Source organism: Daldinia loculata (assembly GCF_022478755.1).
Source record: "Daldinia loculata strain CBS 113971 unplaced genomic scaffold F4817scaffold_76, whole genome shotgun sequence".
Lineage (NCBI taxonomy): Eukaryota > Fungi > Ascomycota > Sordariomycetes > Xylariales > Hypoxylaceae > Daldinia > Daldinia loculata.
The window spans coordinates 33,318-57,027 of record NW_026054930.1 but is presented as its reverse complement, the minus strand read 5'-3'; the positions used below and the strand labels follow the sequence as shown (position 1 = coordinate 57,027).

At 48.1% G+C, this 23,710-nt stretch overlaps 8 protein-coding genes across 8 annotated transcripts; 4 read left to right on the top strand and 4 right to left on the bottom strand.

The window, feature by feature from the left end:
- Positions 1 to 1,198: 1,198 nt before the first annotated feature.
- F4817DRAFT_351313 (dynein light chain type 1-domain-containing protein) lies at positions 1,199 to 2,525 on the bottom strand. The gene is made up of 7 exons (XM_049305066.1): positions 2,252 to 2,525; positions 2,056 to 2,149; positions 1,969 to 1,991; positions 1,879 to 1,912; positions 1,762 to 1,823; positions 1,623 to 1,692; positions 1,199 to 1,553 (listed from the first exon to the last, which is right to left on the bottom strand). Exons 2-7 carry the CDS (start codon positions 2,105 to 2,107, stop codon positions 1,489 to 1,491), a joined length of 306 nt encoding a protein of 101 aa, XP_049154696.1. The 5' UTR covers positions 2,108 to 2,149; positions 2,252 to 2,525; the 3' UTR covers positions 1,199 to 1,488.
- A 169-nt stretch (positions 2,526 to 2,694) lies between these two features.
- On the top strand, positions 2,695 to 6,064 carry F4817DRAFT_273318 (uncharacterized protein). The gene is made up of 3 exons (XM_049299456.1): positions 2,695 to 3,065; positions 3,118 to 3,945; positions 4,143 to 6,064. The coding sequence occupies exons 1-3, from the start codon at positions 2,838 to 2,840 to the stop codon at positions 5,631 to 5,633; spliced, it is 2,547 nt and encodes an 848-aa protein (XP_049154695.1). The 5' UTR covers positions 2,695 to 2,837; the 3' UTR covers positions 5,634 to 6,064.
- On the top strand, positions 6,065 to 9,778 carry F4817DRAFT_273319 (uncharacterized protein). The gene is made up of 3 exons (XM_049299457.1): positions 6,065 to 6,931; positions 6,985 to 7,242; positions 7,299 to 9,778. Exons 1-3 carry the CDS (start codon positions 6,496 to 6,498, stop codon positions 9,758 to 9,760), a joined length of 3,156 nt encoding a protein of 1,051 aa, XP_049154694.1. The 5' UTR covers positions 6,065 to 6,495; the 3' UTR covers positions 9,761 to 9,778.
- Positions 9,779 to 12,974: 3,196 nt separating this feature from the next.
- Positions 12,975 to 14,183, top strand: F4817DRAFT_320251 (uncharacterized protein; the record flags this gene model as incomplete). The annotated part of the gene is made up of 1 exon (XM_049301161.1): positions 12,975 to 14,183. The coding sequence occupies one exon, from the start codon at positions 12,975 to 12,977 to the stop codon at positions 14,181 to 14,183; it is 1,209 nt and encodes a 402-aa protein (XP_049154693.1).
- A 447-nt stretch (positions 14,184 to 14,630) lies between these two features.
- On the bottom strand, positions 14,631 to 16,008 carry F4817DRAFT_351307 (PEBP-like protein). Its single transcript, XM_049305065.1, has 2 exons — positions 15,483 to 16,008; positions 14,631 to 15,357 (listed from the first exon to the last, which is right to left on the bottom strand). The coding sequence occupies exons 1-2, from the start codon at positions 15,872 to 15,874 to the stop codon at positions 15,165 to 15,167; spliced, it is 585 nt and encodes a 194-aa protein (XP_049154692.1). The 5' UTR covers positions 15,875 to 16,008; the 3' UTR covers positions 14,631 to 15,164.
- A 386-nt stretch (positions 16,009 to 16,394) lies between these two features.
- F4817DRAFT_351305 (PIG-P-domain-containing protein) lies at positions 16,395 to 17,784 on the bottom strand. The gene has a single exon (XM_049305064.1). The coding sequence runs from the start codon at positions 17,552 to 17,554 to the stop codon at positions 16,817 to 16,819; it is 738 nt and encodes a 245-aa protein (XP_049154691.1). The 5' UTR covers positions 17,555 to 17,784; the 3' UTR covers positions 16,395 to 16,816.
- A 95-nt stretch (positions 17,785 to 17,879) lies between these two features.
- On the top strand, positions 17,880 to 19,661 carry F4817DRAFT_273226 (Actin/actin-like protein). The gene is made up of 2 exons (XM_049299455.1): positions 17,880 to 18,094; positions 18,167 to 19,661. The coding sequence occupies exons 1-2, from the start codon at positions 18,037 to 18,039 to the stop codon at positions 19,519 to 19,521; spliced, it is 1,413 nt and encodes a 470-aa protein (XP_049154690.1). The 5' UTR covers positions 17,880 to 18,036; the 3' UTR covers positions 19,522 to 19,661.
- Positions 19,662 to 19,697: 36 nt separating this feature from the next.
- Positions 19,698 to 21,889, bottom strand: F4817DRAFT_351300 (putative serine dehydratase domain-containing protein). Its single transcript, XM_049305063.1, has 6 exons — positions 21,695 to 21,889; positions 21,575 to 21,624; positions 21,472 to 21,511; positions 21,206 to 21,420; positions 20,993 to 21,127; positions 19,698 to 20,926 (listed from the first exon to the last, which is right to left on the bottom strand). Exons 4-6 carry the CDS (start codon positions 21,386 to 21,388, stop codon positions 19,802 to 19,804), a joined length of 1,443 nt encoding a protein of 480 aa, XP_049154689.1. The 5' UTR covers positions 21,389 to 21,420; positions 21,472 to 21,511; positions 21,575 to 21,624; positions 21,695 to 21,889; the 3' UTR covers positions 19,698 to 19,801.
- Between the last annotated feature and the right edge of the window lie 1,821 nt (positions 21,890 to 23,710).

Here is a 23,710-nt window from a genome sequence, read left to right as displayed (position 1 = left end):
CATCTCAACGATAAAATAAAATTGGAAGAATGACGAATTACATACAATACTTTAGGTAAATAATAGGTAACTACCTAGAGTTAGTTATTTTCTAGGATATATACGTATACCAACGTACCTTTGCTTATGAAGCATTACTTACGATACTCGATTATTATAACTCGCAGTCTAGTCTCTCCGAGGGATGCACGCGCTCGTTCCGGTGTTAGCCCGCATTTCTTCAGCAAGGTCTCTGGTTACATCACAACACCCCCGTAGACCGGTGGGCGACCACGGATGGGCGGACGGAGGGGAAAAGGCTGGCTGGTGATTCGTTACATACATATTTAGTACATTGAACTTGACTGCATCTACGTACACTACATATATCGATGTAGGTACATGGTCGTATGAGCTATCTTCATGGGGTGAGGGTCAGTATAGTGGTAGATAGTGCGACACCGGGGAAAATGCGGTCCCTTTCCCTTTCCCTTTCCCACGGCATAGTACATAATGCAATGCAGGTGTATGGCGTATGGTGTATGTGTGTGTACTTGTACCACACCTTAATTAGTAACCGCGGATGTATAAGTCATCACCTCCTCGACCCAAACAAAACATCGTAATTTATTGCTTACGTAGTTCTCAAGACCCTAGCCCGGATTCGAAAAGCTTCTCGCCCATGTGACCACATTTCCAATGTACGAAGTTGTGTACCCGTGTCTACATAGATAGGTGAATCGTGATTGAATACCGTACGATGTTGTCGTCAGTAGACACAGTAAGTCTATATCATGTAAATATAATTCAACGATAGGTTTTCTCTAGCAGCTCGCATGATCTATCGAATTCAAGGTGGATTTAAATGTGGATATCATAATCGAATTGTCTTATCCATTGCCTACCTCGGTAGCTTTATATGATGGATAATATTCTTTGTCCTCATCCAAATAGTATTAGGTATCTAAAGCTAAATCCCTCCCGATAGAAGTGGCTGGTAGATAAAAAAGATAATAATAAAAATAGAGAGGGTTGAATTGACCCAGCTAGATTTCGGAAAGGCAGCTTGCGGAGCCGAATTGCGGAGTGCGGAACCGACGTGCCGCTTCAAGAGTATACATATCGCTTAAAATATTCAAATTACGAGTAGAAACTGAATTCTGGTGATCACTGTCACGGGCGTATTCCCCAAAGCTTACCTTATCTAAAGCAACATCTCTGAGTATATCACGGTTTGCTATTTAACTAAGCTATAACATACTTGACATCGCACGTTCTGCATTTTGCATATTCATCTTGTTTTCTCTATGAACAGTATTTTGCGTATGGCGATATACAGTGACCCATATCGATGCGGCGATCAATCTATCATAATTAGGGTATGCGTCACCATCTGATTCGTGCCCCCTAGAATTGTCTTCTTCGCAATTAAAGCAAACGCGAGCGCCTGCGCCACCAAGAGACTGAACCCCTAACAAAAACTAGTGGCTTAAACTGCAAGCCGCTACTCTACTGCGTCTTGAAGAGCAGGATGGCGCAGTGTCCTAAGTAGAAGTAGATGAAGTGCTTCGTTTCTAGGATTATGTTAGCTCGGAACATCAACTTATTTCTGCCCCCGTGCGTTGGAAATAAAGGCGACGTACCGTGAGTGACAAAGCTTCCGAAGTTCCTTCCTACGATGCAGTGCCAGGTCGGACCCTTTCGCTCGTCGAACTAGTAAGCTAATTTTAGTATTCCCGATGAAAAGAATCGTCGGCAAGTAGATCGTATGGATAGACGTACGGTACGCTTGATGTGCTGTGCAATGTCCTTCTCGATAGTGTATTTTCCCATAGCTTCCTGAGCTACTCTTGACGTTAGATTATGTATATTTATAGTCCCCTAAACAAAGACACATACCGACGTCGATTACCTCTTGCTGCATGTCTTCCGTCTGCGGTTCCGTGTTAGTTCTTTCCGAAGCCTTATTCATTTCTGGGCAGTTCTAACCATATCTGCAGACTTGATTTGGGCTATAGAGCGAGATATGTTAGCTAACTATGTATTCATAGCTATGCGCAGAAACGAGAAACGGACCTTCGAGTTTATCGCGGGTACCGGCCGGTGGGGGTGACTGTTGTTCCGCCATCTTGTCGGTTTATAGTGTCGGCTTCGTGGTAACTTGACTATTCTATGGTAAGTATGATGGTTAGTTGGTAAACATGGCTTTAGACGATAATGTTATGAGACGGATAGATTATTAGGAGCTAGAGTTAATATACGGTAAACATACCCAGGTCGAAGGCTTAATGGTCAGAAAAATGCGAGGATAGATTCCTACACTGTTTGTTATCGCAAAGGGGTTTCGGTATAAGCTTCACGATGTGATCTTATCGTGTCGGCGTTGAGGTTGTCGAATGCGTTACGAGGTGGGTGGTTTATGCCCAATTGTCGCGTGTTTGGCGACTTCAGAGGTCGACATGTAAATTGATGTAGCTATCATTACTATGTAATCATTGGTCCCTACGACTTGAGAATTAATTATTCCCTGTCGTTATCATTCCTCCTATTGGCCGATATATATGCACGAGCCACTATTACCAACAAATTTAAAGCCAAATTATGGATCGTGGGGCTGAAGAGCCTCAAGCGGGACGTTTGAACCACGTGATGATAAAAGATTTCTATCTCTGATACGCGATTTTGTAACTTTTTTTTTCTCTGCTTTTTTTTCGGTGTCCATCACTACCCTTCAACCATTCTTCAGGCGCTGCTAGGTGACCTCGTTCACAAGTCAAGGAATTGAAACGAATTCGACCTTTTTACTCTTATTTTTTTTTAATTGTCTCTATAGCCGTATTAGATACCCAATAATCATCATGGATTCATCAAGAATCTTCGTTAAAGGTCTGCCACCGAATCTCAACGAGGCCGACTTGCGCAAGCATTTCGCGTCCAAAGGTCACATCACAGACGTCAAGCTGATACCTCACCGAAGGATTGGATATGTTGGCTATAAGAGCCCGGAAGAAGCTGCTAATGCAGTCAAATACTTCAACCGTTCCTTTGTACGGATGTCTAAAATATTTGTCGAGTTAGCAAAACCCGTTAGTACCTTCAGTACAATACCAGTCCGCATTGGCTTAACACTTCTTGCAGATAGCAGATCCTTCCTTGTCTAAGTTCAAAGAAAGAAGGAACAAAACAATCCCTAATACGGGAGTCTCTCAGGCGACTGTCATGCCGTCTGCGGAGTCGGAATCGCAACCCGAGAACTCAAAAAAGAGGAAGCGGGATGAGGTTAACGAGTCTGACCCGAAACTACAAGAGTTTTTAAATGTTATGCAACCTGCAAAGACTTCAACAAGCAAGATACATGGTGTTGTTACGGATCTTGTAGATGAACCTCCTGCAAAATATGCTGCACTTGTTGAAGAGGGGGCATCTGATGACGAATACGAGGTTGTACCAAGCCGACGAAAGAAGAGCCAACCTTTGGAAAATGCAAAGCCGGTGGTACCAATTGTAAGCGTTGCAAACGGTGGGGCAGATGGCCAACCCCAAACAGAGCCCGATATAGTCGAGGAACCTCGAGAGGAAGCGGTGCCCACTGCTACTAGTGTTGTTGAGACTACACCGGGTGCGACTGCTACAGACGACGACTGGTTACGATCACGGACGAACAGGTTGCTTGACCTGGTCGACGATGAAGATATCGTGCCTACCACTGTCCCACTTGAAAACCAGCCATCTGTACCACCAGTCCAGGAGCAAGAACCTGAGGTTGTTGATGCTACTCTTGACGAGGATCAGGTTATGAAAGACCCAACTCCTCAACCGGACGAAGACGAACCTGATACAGAAACCAAAATCGATACCCTAGACACAGTTCGTAAGACCAAGAGGTTATTCGTTCGAAACCTGCCGTATTCTGCTACCGAAGACGAGCTTAGGTCGTATTTTGAGCGATTCGGTGACGTTGAAGAGGTAAGCCTTTCCCAGTAATTTATCCTTTTTTTCTTCTTGGTTCTATGATGAACCCCAGATAGGGACAGCTGATACCAATGGTATCTGATGAGAAGCCTGGGCCAGTATTTTAGTAGATGCTTGGTGTCTGAGAACCATCCCTTCTTCATTAGTTTTTTCGTGTTAGCTACCTTCCATTCCTGCTAAAATGAAGACAGGTACATGTGCCGATGGAAAACTCGGCCAACAATCGCGGAATTGGCTTTGTTCTGTTTGCTAACTCAGACGATGCGACAAAAGCATTCCAAACAGATCACTCTTCTTTTCAGGGGCGAATATTGCATGTTCTCCCAGCATCAGCGAAACGTGATCACAATCTTGATGAGTTCGCACTGTCAAAGTTGCCATTGAAACAGCAGAATATTATTAAGAAAAGAGCCAAGGCAGCAGAATCGAGATTTAACTGGAATTCACTTTTCATGAGCCAAGATGCCGTAAACACATCAGTTGCCGATCGTCTGGGAATCTCAAAGGCGGAATTGCTTGACCCAACTAGTTCTGACGCAGCTGTGAAGCAGGCGATAGCAGAGACATCGACGATTCAAGACACTAAGGCTTACTTCGTAGCCAACGGTGTCGATCTAAACGCATTCAAATCAGGCCCTCGGGGTGACACAGCCATCCTAGTCAAGAATTTCTCTTACGGTACTACAATCGAGGAGATCAGAACCCTCTTTGAGGAACATGGTCAAGTTTTGAAAGTACTCATGCCGCCGACGGGGACAATTGCTATTGTCCAATTCGCGCAGGCCCCTCAGGCTAAGGTTGCTTTCGCCAAGTTAGCATACCGTCGATTTAAGGACTCAATATTATTCCTTGAGAAAGCACCAAAGAACTTATTCGTGGGTAAAGAACCACAACCTGAAACGGCGCAGACCAGCAAAGAGCCCAGTGCTGTACAGAAGCTGTCTGGGTCTGAGCTACTAGAACAGGAAACCCAGGAACCTGTCGAGTCAAGCTCGCTGTTTGTGAAGAATCTCCATTGGGATACCACTACCGAGGAGCTTGCAAATGAGTTTAAGCATCTTGAAGGATTCAGGTCGGCCCAAGTGAAGACAAAGAAGGATCCTAAGAAGCCTGGCCAAGTGCTTAGCATGGGGTTCGGGTTTGTCTCATTTTCCGACAAGAAAACTGCCGAGGCAGCCTTAAAGATTATGGACGGCTATGTCCTCAGAGCACACAAGCTTCAAGTTAGGGCTTCGCATCGCGGACGTGACGCAGCCGAGGAGCGAAGACAGGAGGACAATGCGAAGAAGGCCGCAAATCAAAGAACAAAGATCGTGATAAAGAACGTCCCCTTCCAAGCTAACAAAAAGGATATCCGGATGCTCCTAAGCACGTATGGCCAGCTCAAATCAGTCCGTATACCTAAAAAGTTTAATTCTACCAGTAAAGGGTTCGCCTTCGCCGAGTTCGTCTCGCCGAAGGAGGCGGAGTCGGCGCTGCTTGCCCTACAAGACACCCATCTATTAGGTCGTAGACTCATTCTTCAATACGCAGAAGCAGAAGCGATTGATCCTGAGGAGGAGATCGCAAAGATGCAAAGGAAAGTTGGCGGCCAAGCTAGTAAAATGGCCCTGCAACAACTTACAGGGGCAGGCCGTAAACGGATAAACCTAGGAGGTGACGAAGACGAAGGGGAGATCTAACGAGTAATTAAATGTGTCTATATTTCCGATTTCGTGCCTGACTATGCCTCTGGGGCTCTGGAGGGGTGTAGACATTGCCACGTTGGGAGCTAGGGACAATGGTTCATTGCGTTATCCCTTGTCAGGGAGAGGCACCCATTGCTGGATCTGGGGCCACTTCCTTATCCCAGGGGTTTGGCATCACAACTAGCTTGCAGATTCATCCCCCCATTCAAGTGGCTTTTGTAACCCCTCCCGATTGAATCTCTATCGGTCCTAGACTTGATGATCCTATATGGGTATGTTAATCAAAACACATTCCCCCCCGCAAAGTTTACTATAACCGCCCTATCATTACCGGCCCGAGACTGGTTAGAGAGCTACAGAATTGGAAATTAATGCATTCCCGTGGTGAGTCTATTGCAGTTTACTCCTTATCATCTTGATATGATTCTCCTTGCGTGCCAGCAGCATGCGACTCTTGTCAAAGACGTCACCTGCTTATCGCGACCTCATTGGTCGTGGAGTGTGTACTATGCGCAGCATATTCTTGACGACGCCCTTGAAACCTCCTAGTGGGTGTTTCTAGGGTCTTGTGCTCCTCCAGGGCACCTTTATTGTTATCCTCCTAGATAGCCAAATAGCAGAAGTCGAATGAATGTAATTTCTATAAGATATGGCGATCATCTCTTCCATGCCAACACTCGAGTCCAGGAAAACTATCTCTAGTCGTAATAGTAATGGGCATTCTCTTTGCCGCTGCCATTCCTTTAAACATATCTTAATTCTGCCTCCCAGCGTTCTTGAGCTCTCCCCAAGCATTCTCTAGAATTCTCGCTCTTTTTACAACACATTCTTTTGGTCTTTCGTCATACACATCCAAATGGATCATCCACGGCCTGTCCTGCCATCTCAGAGATACTCCCCAGTATCAGACTACGCATACGAGACGGATCACGAACTAATTCCGATGACACGACAGCCTCTTGGTGAATCCACGGGCAACGTTCAACCACATAATCTCGCTGCTCTGGCGCTGTGTAATCACTCCTTGTCACCATCTCTGCGTTCTATACCAACACCACCTATAGTCCCAACACAGGCTTTGACCTCGACCTATGGGACAAGCCTTCGAGGCGGACGTTCTTTACACCGAGATGTGTCATTACGAGAGTCACCAATGGGTTATCCGAGGGGTAGCAAGAACCCCATCTACGCTTATAAGCACTTCGCCGATTATCGTAATAAAGTAATGCAAAAAGAGCTCGAGAAGGAACAACCGATATGGCCATTATGGTTGGAGGATGCTTTCCTCGATGGTAAGAAACACTAACTCGGAAGTTCTAGAAAGATTTGTACTAACTCTCAAAAGCTCTTCTTTTAATCCCACAGATGGGCCGGAAAAAATTCAGCTCAAAGACCATCCTATACGGGCGTAATATGCTCATCACAGAATATCTATGGATCTACCACTGGCTTCTACATCCCCCACAGAACGGAGAAGCCATCCCAAACAGACAGCAGAGGGAGAAGGATCCGAACGGAAAACCTCATCCTATGTACAGGGGACGAAAGCAAGTATCAAGCCACATCCAAGTTTTGAAGGGCTTCTTCGCAACGTTGGTCACTTGTGAGTAACTATACCTAAAGCTACCGAGTGTTAAGATAACTAACACTATCTCCAAGTCCACTTTATCTTCCCAAGTAAGAAAGATGCCAAGGAAGAGGATAGAAAGCTAATAAGGGACGACGACGACACGGAATCCTTCAAGAACAACCGAGTACTCATTTCTATAGCCGACGGCCGACTTCCGGACGAACGGCCAAACTATGAATATTTCGCTCGCCTCCTGAGTGCGGATAACGATGTCTTCCTGCGACCAAAGCAATGCTGGATCTTTGTCTCATCATCTCAAGTCACCCTCAAAGAGAAGCATGTCAAGATGGATGACGGCACTACGAAGAAGCAGGTCACAGGGTGCACACCCAGCGGACACTGGCTCGGAGAGTCAGACTACCCTCACCTCAAGCTTAACGACGGTAAAGATTACAAGGACCTACCACGAAACGGGGACCAACCAACCGTACTTCTACATGAATATACAAGGCCACTCGCACAAAAGGAATCATCATCCATTAAGGATATCTCCAACCGGTGGGATGTCCAGTTCCCGGAGCTCAGGGAGAAGCTCCTTGCTGCACTAGACGACACGCACCCGTCGGATGAGAGAACATCACGCTGCGTGGTGGGACCTTGCGATACTTTTCAGTTCGAAGTAACACTAGATCTACACGCAACGTCCAAGTTTCCCGATGGATCTGAACTTAATGGTATGGTGGAACTCGCAATAAACCGACCCGAACTACACAACCACAGCTGGAGATCCGTGACTTCGGTTGTGAAGCCGGACGAGTTGCATATTTCCGGGTCAGAACCTGACTTCTGGGACCGCAGCAACCCCGTCGAAGTCATCGTCTCACACCGCGTCGGATGTAACGGCGTAGGGCGATGCGATTGCGCATCTCGTGGTACCCGCGATACCATCGGCGTCCCGTTCCCAGCTGCTAGCTGGGCCAATACCTTTATCAAACTGGCGCCGTACGTGACCGCGGAACGGGAGCGTCGAGAACGTCGAGGGCGCGAGCAGGATTCAAATAAAGAACCCCGGCCTTCTCGAGCAGAGCGGGAAAACGCAAGGATGAAGAAGGATGACAGCGCGTCAGAGAAGGACGGCGCCAAGATGCCGACTCCTAAAGAACTCTTGTCCCAGGTGGCTATGTATCAAGAGATCTGGTCTACACCTAATGACGGCCCCAGTAGCGGTAGTGAGGGTGGGAAGCGCGGATGGACGCGGCGTGCAGTCGTACTATGGACTTTCGCCCCCGTGCGCGACCATACGGATGAGAAGGGAAAGACAACTACTATTGCCGCCGGTACCAATTGGCGATTCCTAACCAAGGTTGACCCGACCTCGGAATACCACCAGCAGCGTGCATACATCACGAATTCCTCCTCCATCGCTCGCGACAACGTCATGTCGCCTAATCCTGGCTACCAAGCCCACCTCAACGCGTCTATGCACGAGAACCTGAGCGCAGCATATGATACTGCCCCCGTTCTGCCGTCAAATACACTGCCGAGCCAGCATCATCAACACATCCAACACGCTACACATCATCACAGTCATCACCATAATCATAATCATAATCATATACCCCCTGGCCTAGATCTCCTAGAAGGCTTCGACAACGGCCTTGTCACACCTCCACCCACAGCGTCATTAACGGGTGGATATCCGCATAACTTCGATGATAGCGGTAGTGTAGACTCAGCGCTGCATCATCAGTTGAGCTACATATCCGACGGCACAAGCGGTGTCGGTACCAGCACTATCCCTGCTGAAATAGCCGGTGGTAGCAGCCACAACGGCAGCACTATCGGCACAGATCCTTTCCTGTCCGGCCTCGGTGTGCCAGTATCCTCTTATGATGACAACTGGGCAGTTCCAGCACAAAGCAGCGGTCTGAACCTCGATACCACCGGCTGGGGCGTCGGCGTCAGCTGGGCTGATCCCACAGGCGGCCTCACCAGCGCAACCACAAGCGCATCAGCAGGCGAGCCACTATGGGCTAGCTCTCTCCCCGGTGCCGTCAGCGGACATAACTCACGCGACACGAGCTTCAGCGGCGCCAGCACCTCGCACTGGGCCGAGGACAAAGAAGCCTCCCTATGGGCGAGCAAGACAGAACATCCTCATTCTCATTCTCATTCTCATCAGTACACCACTACGCAACAGCAGCAAGACCCGTGGGCGACGTGGCAGCCTACGGGCGCGGAGCAATCCGCTTGGAACATGGATGCGCAGGACTTCGGGCTGGATCTAGGGGCTACGAGTAGTAGCTCTGGGCTCGCACATGCACATACGCATACGCATGTGCGGTCGCACCCGCAGGTCGCTGGGCGTAAGCGCTCGCGCGCGGATAGCGTGGATGCCGGCGCGGATGGCAGCGATACTGTGTACCCTGTGCACTCGATGCGCAAGTTGTCGCATCCGACTGCGCTCCCCGGTAGTCGTGGTCAGGGCCACGGTCAGACGGGGCAAAACGCGCCTACGGCTGTAATGGATGACGGGCAGGGGTTCTTGTAGAGCAGTGGTATTTTATCATTTATCCTTTTTTTTCATTAGACTGTTGATCTACCATCTACACTATTGTCTACAGTTTCCGGCGTCAGCCAGCTGGTCATGTTATGGAGTTTAAACTTGGTTGGGGATATCGAGTTCATCATGTACTTGTAATATATACTCGAAGGCGTTCTACATGGGTTTCTCTCTCGGCCTTTAATCAAGCGCCGGTTGCTTATTGGGGGGGGGATTAGGATACGGGATGGGACGGCGGCAAAGGTTTTATGTCTAATTAGTATTTCCTCGTGGACCTGCGTCTGTATCATATCAAATTCATATTTATGAAGTTCACATACTTGCTTACTGTTGCTTACTCTTGCTTACAAGCATACATACATATAATATCTATTGCTCGAAGAATGCCCAGTTATTGTAATATCATTAGGCTGAGATGGACGGTTTGTCTTCCCTTAATACTCTTATCACGACGCCATGGTACCACAACATAGGACAACTCCGGAGTAGCAAGGTTTCACGGCGCAAGACCTCGAATCTAACAAGAGCAGAGCTAAATAGTTAAATACCCGAACCCGAGCGGCATTCTAGAAATAACGGCCCCAAAGAGATCTCGTATTTCAAGAACGAACACTTAACAGGGGAACGTTTCGATGTCTTGGCAAGCGATAACTCTCGATTGGGAATCAGTTTCCCTACGATGCTACCGCGCGGATCGGCAGCAGGGAACCCCCCTTGTTCTTATAGCTAAAAATGGGCGAATAGATGATCGGCTTGACTAGCAAGGATATTGTGTGGCAATTAAACAACGATAACTGAACGATTGTGAAACAGTGGTGGTCTAGAAGTACAAAGAAATTTCTCAAGAGCTGGTTGTCGGCTTCGACTGCTTGACTGCGCGGTGATTGTTCTGTCCGCCACGCTTAGGAGACCGAAAGTCTGGCCCAATACTTCTCATGAACGGGGGTAGTACGAGAACGGGTATTACCGTTGAGATTAATGCGTTGAGAAGGCGAGATTTGCAAGTTTCCTAGCAGCATGAAATCTAATAGCGCTCTCTCGTATGCCTGGTCCCGAAGGCGGCAAAGAGTCCATTTAATATCTTAGCCTCTAGGCGCTTTTTAATATGAAGAAGCAATAACTGATTTTAAGCTTATCTTAGCCGAAAAATAATATCGGTATCAGAATTTGTCTTATGCGGCGCTTAACAGTTGCACAAACGGGATGATCGAGTGGGTATTCCCTCTTTCGACGATCATTCCGGCATGGGTATCTCCTGTAATTTTCGAAGCACGGCGCGTAACAACGGGAACACGAGACGGGCCTCGAAAACAATTACAGAGGTTTACGAGTCATCAGTAGGTAAAATATGAGGACTGCTCAAAAGCCTTTTGCCGATGCGGCGGCAAAGCAGCCAACCAAGTCGACCAAGACAGAGAGGGTCGCGACGTTCATGATACCGGAAGCCACCGTCATTTCGCGTGGCCTCGAGCGACGGTCTCTCAAATAATATGAAGGTAAGGCATTTTAGCTAGGCCACAGAGATAGGCCAGGAAAAGAGAAACAAGAAACGGCTGGCTTGCCGCCACAGCTTGGCAGATTTGTAGCCTCTCGATGCGATGGAAGTTCGTCGCGAACTGGGGTGGGCATCGGCACTTGATTGGTCACGATGCAAAGAATTAAGAAGAATGGAACGACGAGACGGAAGATTATCCACAGATTTGTCTACAGATTAATCCACTAATGTGAATAATGTGGGGAAATCTGAACCAAAAGCGCTACGAGATGAGGTAATTCCACATTAGATACATTAGAACCTTGTATGTCACTTTTATGAGTTGCAGCAGCAAAAAGATACATCTGTTTATCGTTATCGGCTCAGGTACCTGCATACACTAAACCCTAATCAGATAGATCCCGCCATGCTGTGTCACGTACCTGATTACATAAGGTTAAGATATACCCCTGCCCCGTCCAACCCCAAAACCCAACCTTACCATCCACATGTTTATATGTGAGGTACATACCTAACCTAGTCGAATAGTTGCATTATAAGGTGAAGGTCTAGAAAAAATACGTATCCCATCCACAGGCGCGCATGAACCCTTATCCCAGACAGAACAGCCTCTACGAATAATGTTGACCTATCGTGTATCCCGCGCTATTCTAGTAGATACAGACAAAACGCTCTACGGTCCCAACCTAGCACGAGAACTTGGCCGTCATCATGAGGCCGGGACTCTAACATTCAAGATGAGGCTAGAGAAGTACGCCGTAGCTTTATATGATTATTTCAGCCGCTGTTCTGTTGCAGAGAATTAAAGTCCCGTGTTCTGTTCTTGCATGAAACTTGCATGATACTTTGTACGAGTCCATACTGGATTTCTTTTATTTCTCCCGATGTCGAGTAAACCTCCTCCAAGTACCTCAGATTTAGGTCATCAGGTATAATCTTCTACAGTTGTCCAGATCGTTTGCACCTTATCTTACAGGTACATAGATTTGTGTGTACGGGACCTCCCGTTTCTAAGTACCCGGTTGTTAAGTCGTTTGGAATCGACGGGAGTCAACGGAGAACTCACACCTTATCTATCAAAAATTAGCCCATGGACTCGGTGAACAGTTCATCTGTCAGCTTTAGCACTTGGTCGTTGTGGTGAATTCTCATTCGCAATCACTTGCGTTGTTCACCTTGCACCATACACTAAACTTCTCATCCCGCATCACGCATCATCCGACCTTCACACCTCACCAACTTTACAACAACCAGTCACGACCACTTTGTCTATAACAATCCCAGAAGAACAATCCGCCTTGTCTCTTTATTATTTATTGTTCGACAACGAGGCCTATTGTTCCTTTCCTTGAGTTTTATTGTTCTCTCCCCTCACAAAGGATATAATTCTGCCTATTTCCCCCAATTACCGGGGCAACTCATCTACATATACTACGCCGCGTCGTACTCGTTCTTCTTTTCTTCTTCGCGCAAGTCGCATAACACCTTTCTTCTTTCTATCTTCGAGAACAAACTATACCATACTATTTACACCTTCCTTGTTCATCGAACAATCCCTTTCAACCTCTAGACATAGAGGGACATATCTAAGACACCTTTTCTCCCCTCGAGAGCCTACTTCTAGTCTCATCTTTTCTCGCAGGCGAGACAATCAAGTCAAACATCAGATAACAAAAATTACGTAAAACTGTCTTAACTTACTTCGAGATGCCGCTCTACAGCATTTCTAAAGCGATTTCGCTTACACTTCTCGCGGCCTCGGCCGTTGTTGATGCCCACTCCTGGGTCGAACAGGTCCGCAAGATCGACTCTACTGGTGCCTTCACAGACCCCGTAGGCTACCCCTTCGCATTCATGAACCGTTCAGCTCTCGGCTTCATCGACGAAAAAGTCCAGAACAAGATCTTAGATACTAAGCCTAATCCTCCCGTGTGTAAACCCAAGGCCGGTGCTTATGACCATCTGGACCGACTCACCGCAGCTCCTGGAGATTATATCGCCCTGCTATACCAGGAGAATGGGCACGTCACCCAGCCTAACATTACACCACGTCCCTACCGTGATGGACTCGTCAGCGTCTACGGTACCCTCCACCACGAGGACTCGGATGGTATCAATGATGTTCTGGGCTCGTGGACTGCCGATGGCAAGGGCGGTAACGGCAAAGGTAAACTTCTAGGAACCCATTTCTACGATGATGGTCAATGTTACCAGAATGCTGGTCACAACTTCGCTATCCCCATCTACGCCACACGCTACAAGGAGCATGGCCTAGAAGAGTTGTACTGCCAGACCGACTTCCAACTTCCAGAGGATCTCCCTAACGAGGGGACCTACACGGTCATGTGGGTTTGGGACTGGCCGCTCATCACGTCCGACACTACGAACGTCACCGAGATCTATACTTCGTGTGCCGAGATCCAACTTGAAGCCCCCAAGGGTGGTAAGAACGCCCAGGTTAAGTTCTCAGAGAGCAATCCCATCAGCAAGGCGGCCATCAAGTCCCAGATTAAGATGCAGTTCGAGGCCACCGGTTTGGGGATCGGAACCAACCCCCCAGCTGCACCTACCGAGACCCCAGCTACCTCTGCAGACAACAGCAGCCAAACCTCAGAGCCTGTAACTTCGGTAGAAACCTCCACGTCGAAGAAGCATCATGGTGGAGTCAAGACCGTTACCGTCACTGCCGATGCGCAGACGACGACCAAGTGGCAAACAGTCACCGTTGGCGGTGGTGCTAGAACCACCACCGGACGGTCTGAGTCATATGCAACCATCAATCCTACCCCGACTCAGAACATCTCTACCTCAGCAAAGCAAGCCGCGCCTACTTCCGTTGTGCCCGTTACCTCGATCTCCAAGTTCCTGAAGGCACGGGCAACAGGACAGGCGCGACGAAACAGCACCTACGCATGAATGAGAAGACCTCAATCATCCGAGGACCGTGTAACCGGTAGTTTTATTCCCTTCATGATACATATCCCTTTATTCGGCATTTTCTATTAGGGTTTCTTCGCTTGCACATATTTTCCATATTTTCTTCTGTTCATACACACATGCACCTAACGTCTGCGCCTGGCCGCGCCTTACGACATGACCGCATACGAGAACACGATACCTTTTTTTTAGTCATAAAATGGAAAGAGGAGAATGGCATCGCATCACTCGTTCGGAAAGCATAGCATTGGCGGTCGTTACTCGGAACGGAGGCGGGGGCATTTGTATTACCGGATCAACTCATGAAGCAGTGGGGGATACGGCACATGGCAGATAGCTTATCGCCAGGGGAATGGCAACTATCCTAGGGTTAGGATGGAAAATACCCGAAAGTCGGCTCTTAGGTTAGGTCGGATGGTCGGACAGGAAGGCGTTTAAGGACAAGGAGGGATACGGGGGGGAATGTTACTGTAAGGGAAGGGGAGGGCTTATACAAAATGCATGCATGGAACACGGATCGATCGCATTTTCATGGAATAGGAGTCATTTCATTCGTGTATTACGACAGTAGCTAGATTTATTGCAATGAATTCAGCCGGTCGTTAATATCCATTGGCTTTAGTGAGACCTCGTGATATATCGTAGACTAATTCCCGAGAGTACCAGACCCCTGAGAGATAATGCGGTAGTCCGTCGAGCTCGATGGTAGTTGAAAAGTAAAACATGAGGCTTGACTTATAAATAAATAACCTCGCCTTTTATCCTTCCTGACTTATCAGATCTCTCGTGCCTGTCTTAGATCTCGCAGCAAGCTGAATGCAGCCCGTATGCAGGTCATCTCTTGGCAATGTACCGCATCTATGTACATGCTTTCATCCATATAAAACACAGAAGAAGCGAACCAATCACACGTAATATGAATCCGTCTTCGCCACACAGTCGTATCCTCTAAAACATCCATCACGCAACCCAGCCGTCCCCGGCACAAGTCATCCAGTTCACACCGACGAGACTTAGCCCGTGCTTCTCCGCAAATTCGGCAGGCTTAAAGGAGCGCCGTTGGACGAACTCCTCACCGCCGACGTCCTCTTTTGCCAGGGACAAACCTACTGGTTCCCGGTAGAGGAGGAAGAGGTACCGGTGAGGCTTGGAGCTTTTCGAAAAGGTCAATATAATAACCTCTTTGTTTCATATCTACGAGCGGAAGGGGAGGATACCTGTTATACTAGATATATAGATAGATAGATAAATGAATAAATAAATAGAACAACCACTTACTCATCCTTTGGCCCCGGCCCAAGATACTCTGTCAATATCTTACCCTCTCCATCCTTACCCGCAGGCCCTAACCCACTCACAACATAGTGTCGCCAAAAAGCAAACTTAGGATCATCCGGAGTTGGCGCATCGGGGTCCGTCAAGATGAATAGATACGAAGCATCTCCCTGGATATTTACATCTGCCTCAGGGGAGAATGAGATCCGCGGCGCCTGTTTGCACTCTCCAGCACGGAAGAAGGTCCCCAGATCAACCGACTTGTCGCCAAATGAGATACCGAGTTGTGTCGTCGGTGCAAAGGCCGCCGGGATCAGCGCCGATGCGGGGCCCGGGACTAGGTTGGCATGGGCAAGAGAGGATGCTAGGTTGGTGGCGTGGGTGGTGAGTGACATGTTGTAGTAAGTTTCTGGACTATAGTAAAACAACAAAAAGAAAAAAGTAGTTTATTCCAAAGTCTATAGATATTGTAAAGCTCTCGAGACGAACATGACTATCCCGATGCTAGGTAGTATCTCCTCCGTTGTTTCTCTCTGCTCCAGCTCCACTCCACTGGTGAGGATGGGAGAACGCTTAGTGGTGGAATAAATACGATACAAATCTTGGCGAGACTTACTGATGTGGTATAGTTTTGAATAATAGCTGTATATACCTACTCCAAGAATGCTCCTATTCATATGTCATATCGGACGATTGCATGCAGACTGCACTTTACAACACCGAGGGAATTAAAGGGGTCCTTCGTAGGATGAGTCGCACTCTGATAGTGCTTGTGGTTGATTTGTATTATCTCTTCGATATACGAGCTCCCTACTACAACAATATAATAATAATTCGAAATAACTCTTGCTTACACTTCTACATTTGACAGCTTGAATCATTCATTGTATAGGTAGGTATGCCTTTATTTTGGCTCCGGTATAGAAATAGGGCTTCGCTATGTATTAGTAGAGGCTAACAATGCAACTTAGAAAAAGTTTCAATAAACTATTAGCATTAAAGCTGACCGCTCTCGAGCTCTAGTTCGAGCATGACCATATTAAGGATCTTCATGCCCTTTCTTACCACGGTCTAGTCCCAACACTGCTGAGGGTTTCGCCTCTATCGCTTCTCTCACTCTCATCCTTTAGAGTAATTCGGTCTACTCGAAGCAACTACTGTCTGTGTGCCAGATGGAAGCTAATTCGGGCCAAAGACACCGGAAGAGGCAGATTGTAGAGCTGTTGAGAGGGTGATGCATTGTCTTACCTAAGGGCCAAACGGACAAAGCCCTTATTTCTATCCTCGAACGGAAGAACTGTGCCACATTTTCTTTTTATTCGCTTAATGACCATAAATCATAAAACGACTACGCCGTGAATATCAAATTCTAGTTCACTCCCCGAATCAGTCAGATCGCCATATATAACCTCGCATGCGCCAGCAAGCGGTACATCCATGACGGCATCCGTTCCTTCGTTCCATATATTCTTCCAGTCTAGCTGCCTGGCTCTCTCCTCTGTAATGGGCTTCCTGGGTTCGTTCGGCCGTATTCTGCCTTTGTGGTCGATGGTGGCGATCTTAGCTGCCTCATCGACGATAGTCTCTAGCGAAGTCATAGGAAGAGTGAGGATCTCCGTGTTGTATGCCGCGAGCGCAACGTAGATGTAGACTATAAGCATGACCAGGAACGATGGAATAGCCAATGCCCACCACCGGTTAGGATAGTAGTAGATGCCTAAGGCATGCAAGAACGGAGATGGCAGGTATGCCCATAGCAGATAGATGAGAAAAGTCAGAGACGAGAAGAGGTATAGGACGAAGCCGTAGTACTCGTATGTGGGTACCTTCGGGGATGCACGCGGCACCGGCTCGAGGTCGTCATCTGAGGCATCGGGAGTGGTAGGTCGTGATGGACGGAGTAGCGATGTTAAGGACGGAGACGGAGGTAATGGTGTTGGAGGTCGGCCGTAGAACGGAGGCGCGAAATAGTTCTGCTGTAATGGAGGCGGAGGTAAGGCCTCCTCGTCGCTAGAGGATGATGGATCGGATTGGTTGTCTGATAGGAAGTCTTCCTCGTCCGAAATAAGCGACATCTTAGCTTTTATATGTATTGTAGAACTCTCGATGAGTTCCTAGTTAAGATACTGGCTATCAAATCTCAGCTGGGGGAAGTTATGTATACAGCATCATATTTATAGGTACTCTCCGATTCGGTGTCGCAACCGTTGAATAGTATAACTTTATATTGCGCGTTGAAGATTTAAAGATCTACAAAGTTGAAGTTTAAGAAGTACCTAGGTACCGTTAGAGTGTTTAATCCAGGTACAAATTGGAGTGCGCGAAGGTACAAGCAGGAAGAGCGCGGTCCACTTTCTTTACGCTTGGAGGTACATATGCATGTAAGAGGAAGCAGGTACTATCCACCAGCCACAGGCGCGACCCCAGGGCTGGAGAAGCTTGGAGCTCTAACCTTCGACGCGAACCATCGAGTTCCCATCAATTCCCACTACAACCTTGTCGGAGGACCTATCAATTTGTTATACAATTTGATATAAAAATTGTTATAACCGATACAATGTCTTCTCAACAACCACTTCCAAACACACAGCAGCCGCTTGACGTCTACGGTGGAGGTAAGTATACCAGCCTCGTCTTCTCAGTTCGCGATTCTTTTCTTTACTACCTATACTGACACACTCCACCAGACGAAGTATCGGCCCTCGTCCTCGACGCCGGTTACTGCCATACACGAGCCGGTTTCGCAGGCGAAGATGTCCCTAAATCAGTCCTCCCTTCCTTTTACGGCAGCGTAAAATATGGCGATGGCGAAGCTGCCACGTACCGCGAAGTCTTTGGCGACGAGTGCTTGATCCCCCGCGCCGACATGGAGATAAAAAACTACATGTCGCGCAGCGAAAGCGTAGTCGAGGATTGGGATGCCGCAACTAAGATTTGGGAGCATACCCTCATCAAGCGTCTGCAACCAGATAAGCCAACGCCGCCTAGTAAGAATGGCCTTAACGACCCGGCTGAAGACGGAGAGGGCGACGTCGCTATGGAGGATATAGAGGAGCAGGAAAAGCCCCTGGCTGAGAATCCTCTGCTGATGACCGAGGCGCCGTGGAATTCGGGTAAGGCGCGAGAGAAGGCGATCGAAATTGCCATGGAGAACTGGGGTTGCCCTGCATTTTGGCTATCGAGAACGCCTGTATGCGCTGCGTTCGCCGCCGGCAAAGCCTCGGCGCTAGTTATCGATGTCGGTGGTGCGAACACGAGCGTTACAGCTATCCACGATGGCATGATCCTAAAGCGATCGATTCAGAAGTCTCCAATTGGAGGATTATGGTTGTCACAGCAAATCCGAACCATGTGGGAGAACAACGACCCCAAGATTGACGTCGTGCCGTATTTTATGATTGAAAATAAGACCCCCGTGGATGCGGGAGCACCCGCTCAGGCGAGGCTACGCAAATTCCCTTTTGAGATCCACCCGTCGTTCCGTACCTACGAGGAGGAGCGCCTCTTGACCGAATACAAGGAATCAGTCGTCGAAGTCTGGCGAGGCCCTGGTAGGTACTCTAATCCAGGTAACGAGGACCTCGTTAGGTCACAGCCCGGTCGCGTGTTTGAGATGCCGAACGGGTCGAATCAGATGTGGAGAGAGCAGCGATTCAGAGTTTCGGAGGGCATGTGGGACGAGACAGCAGCATTGCCAACGGCGGATGGTGTAGCGAAAGCCCAGACTATCCCAGAGCTGATCAAGGCTGCCATTAATGCGGTTGATGTAGATCTGCGACCTAACCTACTAGGAAACATCGTCGTGACGGGCGGCACGAGTTTGCTTAACGGATTCGGCGACCGTCTAAACAACGAGCTGATGGCCATGTACCCAGGCATGAAAATTAAGCTGCATGCCCCCGGTCTAACTACGGAGCGACGCTTTGGTGCGTGGATTGGAGGCAGCATTCTCGCAAGCTTAGGAACGTTCCACCAGATGTGGATTTCGCGCAAGGAGTACGAGGAGAACGGTGCGGGAATTGTTGAGAAGCGATGCAAGTAGTCGTCACAGGCCCCCGTTGCAAGTTCATGATAATAAAGGCGGATATCTAATCCGCTCAGGCGTCCGGAGTTCGTAGACAGCCAGGCAGGCAAGCGGGCTGGGGCTCCTTGTATTTTCTACAAGGACACAAAATTATAGGAAATAGCTTTCCATGAAGATCAAGTCAAAATAGATAATCATCTATGCTACTTTTGGTTCACTAGATAGATGCCCAAGTGATCCCGCGACGCCTCCCTGTCCGCCCTCTAACCCCCTTTTATTTTTATCCCTATTGCACGTATCACCATCCGTTCCATTTCGGCCAGACATCAATAACCTCGTCCTCGCGCCCTATATTCCTAGAATCCACGATTAAGTAGTAAGCATGTCCCGCACTCGCAATACACGAATGATTCGGCCAAATCCTTACGCGCTCGCCCACGCTCAGCGCAGCCTCATCCTCCTTCCGCCCAACCCATCGCAACACCCCGTGCTCCTGGCTAATCTTCGCGACCTGCCATCCTCCATGAACTTCGGGGAAATCTGCGCCCGGCACGGGTTGGGAGTTGGCTAGCACTCCCCACGGCATCACTAGCCCCCACGCCGAGTACCGCTTCCCATCCGGCTCCTGGCACGGCTCGCGGCCTAGCGCGATGCTACCTGCGTTTACTACGGCCTCGGTCGCGTTGTCCGGGCCGCGCGCGGGGTACACTGATGCTACGTCCGCGAGGATGCTGATCCCGATCATGCTGCTGTTGAGCAGGGAGAGGTCCCGCGCGTGCGCGGCTAGTTGTTGGACGTCGAGGGTGGGGTATACGCCGGCGTGGACTTCGAGCGCGAAGGAGGAGGCTTTGAGGGTTTTGAGGAGGGCTTTAAGGTGTTGGGTTGGGACGGTGGTTAGGATGTCTGCGCCGTTGGTGCCGTGGCCGTTGGAAGCACCGTCTGTAGACGCTAGGTCGGGGTGTTGGATGGTAGTTGCTGTGGGGGTTGCGCCGACGGAGAGAACTAGAGGGTCTTTGCCCGGTGCTCGCTTATCGCGGACAACTTCGGCTACCTGCTTTAGCGCCTCGAATTCAGCTCCCAAGATGCCCATAGCCTCCCAATCCTTGCGCGCGGCATACGAGTGTCCAGCGTGGCAGTATACGCCTAGTAAAACTGAGGATCCAGCTTCTTCCGAGGCGAGTAGCGCGTCGATTAGGGCGTTGCTTGCGGGGCTGCCGGGGATGACACCCGCGCGGTTGGTTCCTACGTTAACCTTGAGGAAGACTAGAGGGGCATTGCCGCCGGATTTGGAGGCCAGGGATGCTAGGAGAGGTACTTGGTCCACGTGGTCGATCATGACTGATAGGGCGCCGGCGCCGAGTTCCGCGGACACGCGGGCGAGCCGGTCGAGGCATGATGCGTAGAGGGGGAATGAGTAGAGGACCTGTGCGTGCGATAGGGGTTAGAAGACCCGAGGAATAGGAACGAATACAAGGGGGTGTCTGCTCACGTTAATCTTCCGCCCTTTGTCCCGGTACTCTTTTAGTAGTGGCACGAGCTTCTCCGCTTCGATAACCGTGGAGACTATCAGGTTTACGGGACCAGAGCTCTTGTCTCCTACTTGCAGTCTCGTGAGCTCCTCAGTCTAAGAGTAATTTGGTTAGCCCGGCGCCCTTTTCTTTGTGATAGGTATCTCCAACACTCCGAGATTAACAAGTCATACTTTATGGGTTTTGATATGCGCCCGCCAGCTGAGTTGTAGTCGCTCAGCAGCTTCGAGCATCACATTGCAGTTTGCCTCGATCTTGGCTAGATCCAATACGGCAGTTGGCGTGATAACCTCGCTGAGGCTCTTACCCACGAACTGGGCACGAAGGAGATCCTTGTTTACTTGTACCGCCGCCATTGTGATGGTTCCCTTGCTTTAATCTGTTCGGGCTTGCTTCCTATTAGTTACCTGACGCTAGTCGTCACATAGATCCCACGAACTCGGTATTGGGTTGGCTTTGGCAGATAACGGCTTGCTGATCTAATTGTTGTCAAAATTGTTCCCGGTAAGCTCGACATAGGTAGGGATAGTTACAATACCTACTCGGGTATTAGGTTCACTTATACTCGGTGCCTTACATCGTAGAGTTAGGACTAGGAATACGCCGAAGGGCGCTTGTCAGCTCGTGACCCACTGACCGCTAGATAAGTTCGGTATACTAACTTGGAGCTAGTTGGGCTGTCATGCACTACAACGAAACCACCTGCATCGTAAGTGCGGTTCACGATGTAACGACTCTTACATGAATGGGTTTGTACGTTGCGTCATGCTGGGTAGGCTATCAAGTTTAAACATGTTCGTGTGTAAAGTAGTTTAGACCAAGTGATCAATTACTGCAGACGATAACGTAGATGGTGTCTAAACTTTTGCTTTTTTTTCTCTCTTTCTTTTTCTCCCGTTACGCCATCGCCAAGATAATACACGTTTCTCTTACACAGCCATGATGGAAACTCCCTGCGTAGACGAAAATAGCCGAATAAAGAAATATACTACGTAGCCTAACTCGCGTTCCACCTGTTCGGGTCCAAGCATGTAAGTGTGGTAGTTGTACGCTTATCCGGGCTAAAACAACGAAGCTTTTTGGTGTCTCAATATCACTCGCTAGCGTGGCATTCGGATCCGCACATACTCACATAGAAATCATGGGGTTAAAATCCGATTGCGGAGCCGAGTAGTAATTAGAATCCGATTATTATGTTATAGATCGTCGTCTTAGGGTGTTGCTTATGATAAGAGGTACGCTATAGGTTAATATCTGTAAGACCTTGTTTACTTTGACTACTTAAGGAATATTATAGTTGCATAATAGTAGCCTCATGGATGACACTCGTTATAGCTTAACAGTTGATATCCTAGATAAGACTTTGTACACTACCTTATTCCGAGACTATTAGAATAACTGTTGTACGTAATCATATAGAAGCTAATCTAATCATAAGGGGTAAAATATTGAACTTGAATAATTATAGGAAAACTAAAACAAGAATCGAGCTAGTTATTCGAATCCTAGCACAACTTTCGCTAGAAACCCCAACGTAGTAATGGTATCTTAAATATTGCTGGGTTCTGCTAATACGTGGTTGATAGTGATTTGGTACCAGTGCTCTTCCGTTCACATGACTCCGGTAAGCTACAGCGAAGTCTGAATTTTTCATCGGTTAAGACTTTTATAAGCACATATGGAACGTCGTTATCGGTGTGCCTATCAAATCAAGTATCCCATGAAGGTCAGTGTTGTACTTGATGCAGGATTCCTAGAGGGTTGCGCGGCAACAAGTACGACGTCAGACTGCCATGTAAAGGACGTTTCTTTGTAGAAGGACTTTAGGATCTCAATACGATTTTGGTCTCGGGTGCTCCGCGAATACAAAGGTCATGCTGCGGGGTAATCATTGCAGCATACTTAGTGCGTAGGGAACTTGGACTTCGATAGAGGTCGGACAAAGGGAAGAAGTGAATAGGCTTATATCAAGCCCTAATGAAGTGAGTTTCAAGTTCCCGACTTGTATAATTACCTGGTAGTTATTTTATAAAGTGAAACTGTTAACTTCTAAACCTATAATGAGTGAGAAACAATAGAGACATCCGATATTATGAAGAGTAAAGAGAAAGCCTCTTCGAACAAGTCTGAATGTACTGGTGTTGTGATTGATATAAAGCCTTGCGGGAAACTCCATACCTCATACACAAAGGAGGCAGTTTTTTTTTATTAACTAGTAAATAAATCTTGGGTTTCACAACATTTGCTGAAAGCTTGACGGATAGGCACCTTAGGAATAGGCCAGCTGACTAAGTACATGTAAGTACCTACTTTAACTAGTGGACATTCGATACCTCATAGGTACCTAGGTACCACCAGGGCCACAACCGGCAGCCACGATTTACGTACCTACCATTTAGCCACATAATCGATCCATAACTTTTGTTTCTTTCCTTCCAAGTGCCAAGCTTTTGGTTTTTCACTCCCCAGGATTCAACTTCTTCCACACCTCGCCTTATGTACATTTCTTGATGTGTATGCTCAACTATTCGTAGCATTGAAGGTGCATTCAATGTACTACGTGTGTTGAATCCAAAAGACACATAACTACATGTACCAGAAATTATTTGATTTCTAATTTTTAGTCGTCTTTTTCTAGTCTCCTTATTGTTAAGAAATCCTCATCTGAAATCTCGACA